The sequence below is a fragment of the Olea europaea genome, chromosome 16 (assembly GCF_002742605.1).
Source record: "Olea europaea var. sylvestris chromosome 16, O_europaea_v1, whole genome shotgun sequence".
In the NCBI taxonomy this organism is placed as follows: domain Eukaryota; kingdom Viridiplantae; phylum Streptophyta; class Magnoliopsida; order Lamiales; family Oleaceae; genus Olea; species Olea europaea.
The window spans coordinates 10,645,584-10,657,125 of record NC_036252.1 but is presented as its reverse complement, the minus strand read 5'-3'; the positions used below and the strand labels follow the sequence as shown (position 1 = coordinate 10,657,125).

The 11,542-nt window shown below is 31.6% G+C and overlaps 1 protein-coding gene across 1 annotated transcript; it reads left to right on the top strand.

The window, feature by feature from the left end:
- The first annotated feature begins 2,202 nt into the window (after positions 1 to 2,202).
- LOC111412811 (glucan endo-1,3-beta-D-glucosidase) lies at positions 2,203 to 5,072 on the top strand. The gene is made up of 6 exons (XM_023043710.1): positions 2,203 to 2,352; positions 3,002 to 3,376; positions 3,609 to 3,898; positions 4,067 to 4,390; positions 4,481 to 4,763; positions 4,872 to 5,072. The coding sequence occupies exons 1-6, from the start codon at positions 2,280 to 2,282 to the stop codon at positions 4,907 to 4,909; spliced, it is 1,383 nt and encodes a 460-aa protein (XP_022899478.1). The 5' UTR covers positions 2,203 to 2,279; the 3' UTR covers positions 4,910 to 5,072.
- The last annotated feature ends 6,470 nt before the right edge of the window (positions 5,073 to 11,542 follow it).

Genomic DNA, 11,542 nt, shown 5'->3' with positions numbered 1-11,542 from the left:
TTTTGGTCGCAAATCAAAAATTTTATGTCACATTATTTTACGATCACAATTCAAAAATTTTATAGGTCACAGTTTGTTCATTGATCACAAATAAAAAAATTAATTAGTCATGGATTAATCTTTAGTCACAACTTATCAAATTATTGGTCACAACTTATTTTTCGATCACAGATCGAAAATTTTATAGATCACATATTATTTTTAGGTCATGAATAAAAAAATTTATAAGTCACATATCACTAATATTATAGGCCACAACTTATTAGACAGTCACAAATTATTAATTTCTGAGGTCACACATTATTTTTTGATCACAATTTATCTTTTTCACTGGTTACAGATTAACCAATTTAATGATCACAATCAAACAAATAATCTGTGACCACCACCACCACTTGCTGACAACCACTGCCTCCACCTGCACCACCGTACTGCTGGCAGCACCACCACCACCCGATAGCAATACCGCAGTTTCAAACAAATCAAAACATCCATCTCGAACAAACCATCGCCACTAACATCTCATCTGACATCTTATCGCCACGCCCACCATTCTCTGCCGCCATGACCACTGCCATCTATTGCCACAACCACTACACGGCGCCCCACCACCAAAACCACCACCACACCATATCCAACGTAACCTCCGCCACGTAGGATCCGACAAAGCCCCCGCCACCCAAACACCACCACCACTACAGCCCCCGTCCACCAACTAAAAGCAAACCCAAAACCCCACCAAATCGCGGAGCTGCAGATTCCGGCCAAAGTCCACAACAGATCTCGACCACGACAGCGTAGTAGTCTAACTTGTGAGCTTCGAGTCGCACCGTCAAAGGTTACCACATTCTCACCAACATCATGGTTAGCACCACGATCACCGCCTATACTAAGAATCACCATCACCATTTCCATCTCCGTGCCACACCAAATCAACTGAAAAAATCCCCAATCTCAGTGTCATGGCCGCCGCCACACCACCACCAAAAAATCGTGGCTACAATGCGGGCGATAGGTGCACTACCGTCGCGGAGAGTCAACGGCACCTGGGGGATGACACCGACGGAGAAGTTGAATGAAAAGAGATAGACTCCGGTGGTTCTACACACGATCGTCGCTGTCAGAGATCATGTACAGTGCTGCTGCTGCCGCCGCTACAAGGTGTCGTTTGGTCGGGTCCAGAGTCGCCGGAGAGAGAAGAGGGTGTGACGCCGGGTAGAGAGGCTGTGAAGAGAGGAGGAGAGGAGAAAGTCATTAGGGTTTTGAAATGAAATTTATATAATTAATATTTAATATTTAAATATAAAATTGTCTGAAATAATTAATATAAATTTTTTTTTCTAATTTTTGAAATATTAAAGTTCCAATCTGTTTCAGGAATGTTGAATAATTAAAGTATGAGATTGTGTAATTTCCACAAAAAAAAAAGTGAAAGTGTTTAACTGGGCTTCGTATTCTCGTCAATGTTTAATAGTTTGACTAAAATGTCTTGAATATTCAACATTTGTGCAAAGAGGATACAAAGATAATACTTTTAAAGAGAGGATAAAACATTTGCTGAAATTTTTTTAAAATAGACATTATTAAGAGAATGAAAAATGGTGGACAAATTTCATTTTTCCTCTCTAAAAGTGATCTTCCCATCTAATTTTCTCGTTTTCAAACGTGTTTTTCTTCAACATTATATTGATATATTAGCAAAATTATAACCTGGCATACGACAAGAGTATATAAAGAAAGTTAACATAAGTAGACAAATTATATAAAACTATATTTACAATTAATTAACATGAATAATATGTTTTTTTTTTCCAAAATAATAAAATTAAAAAGAAAGAACACAGTCTCTTAATCTGTTTAATATTGTAACGCACGAATCTAATATTTATAATTTACGGTTAGTGAATAAACATGAAATGAGTATTTGCATAATCCAAATTCAATTTCTCAGTCAAATAATATGTTTCTATATCATTTAGTACAAGGGAAAATTTCAATAGTAGTTTCCGAAGAGAACTTTGCATCATGTAAATTTATTTCTCAAAAAGTATATCCTAAGCCTAAATCTTGTCACCAAGTATTATAAATATGGTGTAAGTATTAAACTTTATTTAAAAATGAGTATGGTCCAAGTGANCCTAGGTTTAAGATTACGGTTGGACAGGCTTGTGTATAAATATGGTTGTCTTTGGGGTGCTGTACAAACCATCCACAAGTCACAAAAAACAATTATTTTCGTTTTCCAACTTATTCTTAACCTAAAGCAGATAGCCATACAGATGGCTGCAAATGTGCAAACATCTTCTCTACTCTTCCTGGTTTTCCTTTTACTACAAAACTTTTACTCCGCAAGTAAGCTCATTTATTTTGTAATTCAATGCTGCTCTTGTCCGAAATCTCTTGTTTGAGTTTTTTGCTGATGCTATTTGTACTTCATTATTTACAAACAGATGATATTGAAGAGAGAGAAATATAAAAAAAGAGACGAAAAGAAAAGAAATGCAATTATTATAATTGTTCTCTCTCTTCCATATCATCTATTGTAAACTGTTATGTACAATGATGTACAAATAGCATTACTCTCTTTTTTATTTTCCCCCTAATTTTACATCCATTTTCTTCGTTTTTAAGTAAAGATTGTTTAGACTGTGTATCAAAGCACGCTTTTTTTACGACCCTCAATTCTATTGATTTTTTCTTTCCTCTCTCTAAAATTGTACCACTAATTTTCTTGGTTTTCAAATACGCATACAGCATATTTAGCCATGATTTAAAGCCTTTTTTTCTTTTTTATGCAAACGTGAGACATGAAAGTGGCCTTCCGGCGGCTGTACGATAAATCATAAAAAATATGTGAATTTCTCATACTATTACTAAAATTCTGGGAAAACTTTTTCACTGGACTCTACACCTGACTGACTGAAAGCAAATAACAGATTAATATTATCTTTATCTGATGAGTTAACTTCGGGTTAACTTCTTTTCTTTTTATATTTCATAGATTCACAATCATTTTTGGGAGTAAATTATGGGCAATTAAGCGACAACCTCCCTTCGCTTCAGGCGACGGTGAACCTTTTGAAGTCCACAACCATCCAAAAGGTTAGGCTCTTCGGTGCTGAGCCAGCAGTCATTAAAGCGTTTGCAAACACCGGCGTTGAAATTGTGATAGGATTCGACAATGGCGATATTCCAACGTTAGCTTCCAACCCAAATGTAGCAAGTCAGTTTGTGAAATCCAATGTGATGTCTTTCTATCCGGCGAGCAATATTATAGCCATCACCGTTGGTAATGAGGTATTGACATCAGGAGATCAAAAGCTCATCTCTCAACTCTTGCCAGCAATGCAAAATGTCCAAAATGCCCTGAATGCCGGTAAATTATTTCTCAATATCTATAAGCTGGTAAAACTTCTGTAGAAGATAACATTGTTTCATTGTGGACATTTTGGACGACATCCCATTAGATGTAAAATCGAGGCAATTGATTTAAATAAATGTTGGAAAAATCAATGGCAAAATTGATTGTCGCATCATGGAATGTCTTTCAAGATGTCAACCAGGATGTGAGTGTAACAAAACTGTTCTATTTATAATGTGACTTGCAGCTTCATTGGGTGGGAAAGTTAAGGTCTCGACGGTACATGCAATGGCTGTGTTAAGTCAGTCATATCCTCCCTCATCAGGAGTTTTCAACCCTGGATTAGGTGACACAATGAAGGCATTGCTTCAATTCCAGAGTGCAAATGATGCACCTTTTATGATCAGTCCATACCCTTACTTCGCATACAAAAACCAGCCAACGCCCGATACATTGGCATTCTGCCTTTTCCAACCTAATGCTGGGCAAGTCGACTCTGGAAATGGTCACAAGTACACGAATATGTTCGATGCACAGGTAAAGTATTGAGCTAATAGTTTTTGAAACTGGTATTCAAACGAAATTTGGTAGTCACTGAGGTTCGCGTCACTATTTGCTCAAATTGTGGTTATAAGAAAGAAAAATGGCATTTCTCTCGCTTTTGACATTTGTTTGGAAAGCTAATATTGTCACATGGTCTCCAAGGTTGATGCTGTGCACTCTGCCTTAAATGCAATGGGATTCAAGGATATTGAGATCGTAGTTGCTGAGACTGGGTGGCCTCACGGAGGAGACTCCAATGAAGTTGGCCCAAGCTTGGACAATGCAAAAGCCTATGTTGGAAACTTGATAAACCACCTCAAATCAAAAGTTGGCACCCCACTTATGCCTGGAAAATCAATTGACACCTACCTCTTTTCACTTTATGACGAGGATAAGAAAACCGGGGCAAGCTCAGAGAAATATTTTGGACTTTTCAAGCCAGATGGTTCGACGACTTATGATGTCGGTCTCCTAAAGAACACACAGGTGAGGCAATACATTCATCCATCCAACCATCCATTCATCATATGTTTCTTTACCTAAACTTTGACGAATAAAACCTTTATTCTCATGTAGAATCCAACAACTCCAGCAACACCAACCCCAACACCAAAAGCAGCAGGATCTTGGTGTGTACCCAAACCTGGAGTCTCTGATGATCAGTTGACGGGAAATATTAACTATGCCTGTAGCCAGGGGATTGATTGCGGGCCAATTCAGCCAGGAGGTGCCTGTTTTGAACCAAACACTGTCAAAGCACACGCTGCTTATGTGATGAATCTTTACTATCAACATGCGGGAAGGAATTCATGGAACTGTGACTTCTCGCAGACAGCCACTCTCACTAATACTAATCCTAGTAAGTCCTGATTCACACCAGCTTATACCACGAAATATATATATGTTCAAAAAGACATTTGTTTGATAATTTATTATTTTTTATTCTTATGGTTTATCATTGCTGTAGGTTACGGAGCTTGCAATTTTCCCAGTGGCAGTAACTGAAAGGATGAGGAAATTTTTGATTGCTAAATAATTAGTAGAGATGTAGTAGTTTCCGAAGTGGTTCTGAAACATAAGGCCCAATATTAGTTTTTATGTAAGCTAATAATGAATTTTCAATTGTATTCATGACACTTTATTGAATAAAGGATATTTTTTGTATTTTCTTTTTATTTAGATTTGATGATGAATCTGCCCTTTGGTTGATTGTACAAACTCTTTTCACCACCAACCCCTAGAAGTGTCAAGTGGGGCGAGTCGCTTTTCGAAGCGGCTCATGCATGAGACAAGCAACAGGACAAACAGAGCAACATTTTTTTGACTCGCACGAGTTGGCTCACTCTCAAGCTCGTCAGCTCACTACTCGACTAGTAGTCGGCTCTATTGGAATGTAAAAGCGGAATTATTCAGAAATTAAAAATTTCCTTAATTCAATAAGTAGGATCGTCTAGATGTCCATGTGTATGTCATAACAAAATTAAAGGATTTGAATCTTTTACCTAAATTCGATAATCAACCTTTGAATTGATTCTGAACCACGAACTTCCGGCCCTTTTTAATGGTAAAAATCTTAGTGCTTCAAAACTTCAAGCTTTCAATGGTATTCTCCAACGCAAAGTCTACACTGGCTTGTAGGCACCTTCTTTTAATTAATTTAAGAAACTAATTTTTGAATTTGACAATTGGAAAGCAAGAAAATAAATATTCTCTCTCTCTCTCTAAATTTGGATTCTATGAAATTATGGTCACTATTTATAGAGAAAAAGATGATACAATTTCAGTACAATATATAATTTTACATTCAAACAAGTTCTAATTAAAATTCAATTAGGAGTTTTAATTTAAGTCCAATTCCAATTAGTTTACATTTAATTATATGTGTAGTTCTAGAACTTTAATTACAATTATAATTAAATTTACAACTTCCATAATAGTTACAACTAAGTACAAAACTTTATTGTAATTATAATTAAGTCCAAAACTAATATTGTTGTCATAATTATGTTTCAATACTTAATGGAGCTACCACAAGGACCTGATCGGACATATATTATCCAAGCTCCAATAATTAGATAATGTCTAGTCGACCCTAGACAACCCAATCTAATTATTAGTCTTTGCTATTTCCACTAAAGGCAAAAAATTGAACTCTTGGAATATATAAAATTACAGAAGCCAATTAATCTGTAATACTTTTCTTTGACTTGTCGTATATGTATTTCATCCCCATCCGAGATCCAATAATTAGGTACGAACATAAATGACCGTTTTACCCCTCTAATTATTCCCACTAACTTAAGTATCATTTTCTTCAACGGTCTTGTGAACTAATCACAAATGTCAAAATTTAGCCGTCGCTAAACACTGAACTCAGATTTTAACCGTTCAATAGAAAATATTTAAGTAGTCACCCTACCCATTTTCAGGGTGACGGTTCCCAACACAAATTCATATTCTCTACTTCGCTCATTCTCAAGTTCTCAACTCATCGAAATATTTGACCAATCAAATTGATATCACTCATTGATGAATCAAAAAATTATTAAAATCAAGAAAAGATATACATAATCTTGTTAAGGGATTCAGATGAAATATACAAAGGTCAAGTGGAATTTAATTTTTCGCACGACCAAGCTATGAAATTTAATTCGACACGCGGTCCGCTCAATACATTCCAAGTGTACTAGTGTCACCTTTAAATATTTCTATGATAAGCACAAATCACAAATTCGACTAATGAATTGATCAACACTACAACCTTCCAATATAAGGTGTTAGCAATTATACATAGATTATGAACAAATTATTTATGATCAAAATATAAGTTGTGTCACACTATACTTATCAACGCAAGTACTCAACTCATATTATCACAAATGATCACAAGCACTTTAATTTCACACGCTCAATAATAAATAAATACAATAAATAAAGTAAACAAAATTTTATTCATTATAAAAATATTATTATTTTTACATCAGACTATATGAGCACACAACCCAATAGGCTCATGCTTAGCTTGTGAACTAGTAGCCATGCCTAGCTACGCAGTCCGCAATTCTACATTGCTTTTGCAACGATGCGCATTGTGTTGATGGCACCCTACATCATACAGAATGCCATAAAATTTGAAATAAAAATAAAAATTTCCTCTTTTTTTTTTTTGGTCTATAAATAGGGAATATGTAAACAAATTTCATCGTATTTCTCTTTAAAAGCGTAACTCTCCTAATTGTTTGATTGGATTTTTGTAATTCTTAATTTGTTTGGAGTTAGTATTATTACGCATAGTTCGAAAAAAAGCGGTCACCGTGTAATTATTATTTCTTTTTGTAATACCAGTTTTCCACCAGTGCAATGCACGGGTTATGTCATTTTTTTAGGTAATATTAAGTTATTAATGTGTCAAAATATCTATTCACTTCTCTCAATAAATCTACAAATTTGATTAATTGTTTAAAATGATAAATAGAAATGTAATCTTCATATATAACACATTTTTTATGTTAAAAAAAATTACAAGTTTATTAGGAAATTTTTTGAATGACGTTAAAAATTTTATTAGATTATTTAAAAAATTAATTGATAGAGACGAAAAAGTAACAATAAGAAAAAAATTTCTAAAAATGATCGAATTTCTTTTATGTATAAAAAATGTTCAGATGTGAAAATATTAAGATGAAAAATTAGTTGGCCTCAATTTGTATTGCTATGATTGAAATGTATTTTTTGGGGATATGATAAATGTTCCATTGATGTATAGATTAAAAACCAAAATTATTGGAGCTCATAAATCAAACATAATTTTAGTTTGAGTGGTTATTTTACATATAAAGGACTTATTTGATGATAACTATATTCAATATAATTAAATCGTGTAATTAGTTGAATCTTTTTTTTATTGTTCAATATTCAATTGATTTAATGAATTTTCTTATCTACGTATAATATTATTTTATGGAAAATACTGTGATTGAAAATAAAAGAGAGAAAAATGAGCAAAAAAATTTAATGGAACCAAAACACAAGTTGAGCTACAGTATAATATTTTGTCACTTAAATGAGGTTGAGATTTTTATTTAATCACCCAATTTTGATAGATTTGAATTAAATCCTCCAAAATTTATATATATCTAAAATATTCAATATCGTCAAATAAATTAATCGACATCTTTTTTACTGAATATTAATTTTTTTCAACATTATGTTAAGTTTTACTTTGATTTATCACAACTACTTTTAGAAAATAAACAATGTACACGATTTAATATACTCTGCGTCACATTGTATAAGGGTCAAATAGATTTATATAAAAAATATATCAATCATCAAGGAAAGAAGGAAATTATATTGATAAAATTGTCACGAAAAAATAATAAATAATAATAAAATAATTAATTTTTTTAAAGAAAAAAGGACGAGTTATACGCATTTTTTAACACACACTTGATATACGTTTAACTATTTTCGATATTCATTTAGATCATTCGATGTATCTATTATATAATTATTGAAATAAATTTCGAGAGAATATAGAATATTTATAAAAATTTATGATAGATTTTTATTTAAAAAAAATATAAATCACCTAATGAAAAAAAAAATAAAAAAATAATTTGACACTGAACATCATATATAAAAAAATTTAAAAAAAAAGAAAGAAAAGAAAAAAAAGTTGCCTAACGGAGCAATTTTGCTCCTGGCATCCAGGAGTAACTCCTAGAGGCCAGGAGCAAATATGCACGCGCATCACGGAGCATTTGCTTCGTGATGCGCAGAATTGCACTATTTTTTTGTCAATTTTTTTTCACTTAGTGATTTATTTATTTATTTATTTTTATAAAAATATACCATAAATGTTCTATATTCTCTCGAAACTCATTTCGAGAACTATATCATAAACATATCGAATGATCTAAATGAATATCGAAAATAGTTAAACGTATATCAAACGTGTGTGTTAAAAATGCATATAACTCGTCTTTCTTCTTAAAAAAATTAATTATTTTATTAATGTTTATTATTTTTTCATGACAATAATTTTTAACGTCATTTAAAAAATTTCCTAATAAACTTTTAAATTTTTTTAGTGTCAAAAGTGACATCATTTAAAAAATTAAAAATTTCGATAACATGCTAACTTTATAAATTCATCGACGATTGTACGGTAGTCGAATGCATAAATCTTCTTTATTCTCTCGAAATTCATTTCGAGAACTATGTCATAGACGTATTGAATGATCTAAATGAATATCAAAAATAGTTAAACGTACATCAAACGTATATTTTAAAAAATACGTATAACTCGTATTTCTTCTTTAAAAAAATCAATTATTTATTAATATTTATTATTTTTTCGCAACAATTTTTATAATAAAAATATTATGTGATATAAAACACAAGATCAATTATCCAAGGAAAAAAATTGTTGTACCTGATTACAAGTGAATGACTCATCGGTATGCATGTAAGAGTCAAATGGGTAATAATGAAATGCTTCCTGAACGAATAGTAACTAGCATGATAAAAAATTCCTACAATTCGCTGCCATAATTTTTGTCTCACTCTCTCATGATGCACGAGAGTATTTTTTTTGAAAAGGACAGCTACAGTAACTTACTTGTGTAAGTCAAAAATGGAGGCAATAAAGTGGTCTAATTAATTTCCTGGAAGCTACAGCATCTAACGAAGTGAAAGAATATTTTTTAAGTGAAGCTACAGTAACCGTCAGCAAATGATTCTATAAAGTCAATAAAGACAGCAATAATGCTGCCATATTTCATTATTATTTTCAGAAAAAACTATTTTTTTGTGATGTATAGTGCATAACGAGTTCAACTACAGTACTAGTTAAGTGTGAAATCGCTGCCTCAAGTTGAGCAGTAAATATTGGATCATCTCTTTTAAAATAAAGGGGATTATACGTAATAGCTAGCTTGTCATCCTATTCTTGGAAGGAAAATAATTTATTCAATTTTCTTTCCAAATATTCAAAGATCTGATGAAATGTTAGTTAAGATGGCCTTCGATAAGATAAAAGAAATTAAAGTTAGGATCCGTTTGATTACAAAGATGGAATTTGGATGGAAAAAAACGAATTCCAGGAAATTGAATTACCTATAAATTATTTTCCTGAGAATTATAAATTATTATGTTTGATTGATTTAATTTCCCACGTAAAAAATGTTGAAATAAAAATATTTTTTGGTATTCGTTTGACTTTGTTTTACATAAAAATTGTCGATTAAATGGATAGAATTTACTAGTATTGAGAATGAAATTTGTTTTCATTGCCAACCAAAAAAATAAAAAAATTCAAGAATATTTTTTACAATAATTCTTAGAATTTGTTCAAAAAAAAAAAGAAAGAAAGAAAAAACGGAAAAAAAAAATTGCTACAGTAGCCTCCAAAACCTAGAAAATGTCTAGATGTCAAGGAATGGTGGAAAATATTTTCCATGGCAGATGTTTCCTATCAAACACAACAAAGGTGGAAAATGTTTGAATATTTTCCTAATTCCATGGAATTCATTTGGTATCAAACATAGCCTTATTCTTCTTAAATTAAAAGATATTATTTCATTAACCTTTGTTGCTATGTGTTATGCTGGCAGTAATTGATAAGCATATTTGGTAATATCATATCTAGAATATGATAATTTAACTTTTTTGTAGAAATTATTGGATGTTAAACATATTGCATTTACAAGAACTTGATTTGACTAATAAAGTATTTATTTTATCTTGTACAATATGCATGGTTGACAATACTATTTTTGGACATATTTTTTTTCATTTTCTAGGGTGTTCAAATATAATTGTTATGCGTTTAGTGTTTAAACTAAGACCACTACAAAATTTAATTGCTACACCAAATTATAATTACTCCACAAATAAAATATATTTTTAATAAATACACCTAAATTTACAATTACACTCCTAATTCAATAAAAACTAAAATAAAAATAAAAATACAATAATAGTGTGGTGTATTTATTATTCTAACATTATTTCTCAATTTTCTCATCCTCTTCAACTCATTCTGAAAATTTTTGGCACAATGACAAGAGTCGATTAGAAACCGAGGCAGATCCAAGGGGTTTCCATAGGGTCACTTGACCCTCCAGTTTTTTTCAAGAAAAAAATAAAAAAAAATTGTAAATTCTTATTAGTTTTCATGCTTCCTATGGAATATCAAACGAAATTAAAATATTGCGTTCTTAATATCATTTTGAAATACTCACGACCTAATATTTCACGTCGTTTATAGTGCACGAAATGGTTGATCGTAGAAAATGTTACGACGCGTCAAAGTAGGCCGTTCCAAACTAATATTTCAAAAATTTCGATAACAAACTAACTTTAAAAATGTTTTGACGATTATACGCTAGTCATATCCATAAATCTTCTATATCCTCTCGAATCTCATTTCAAGAACTATATCATAAACACATCGAATGATCTAAATGATTATTGAAAATAGTTAAACGTAGGTCAAAAGTGTGTGCTAAAAATTATGAAATTTTATATGTGGTATGATGTCAAATTTTAATTTTTTTGACAAAAAAATTCAGAATAAAAATTTTATTACTTCATAGGAGTTATAAATTGTTATACTAATTTTTTATCTTGATT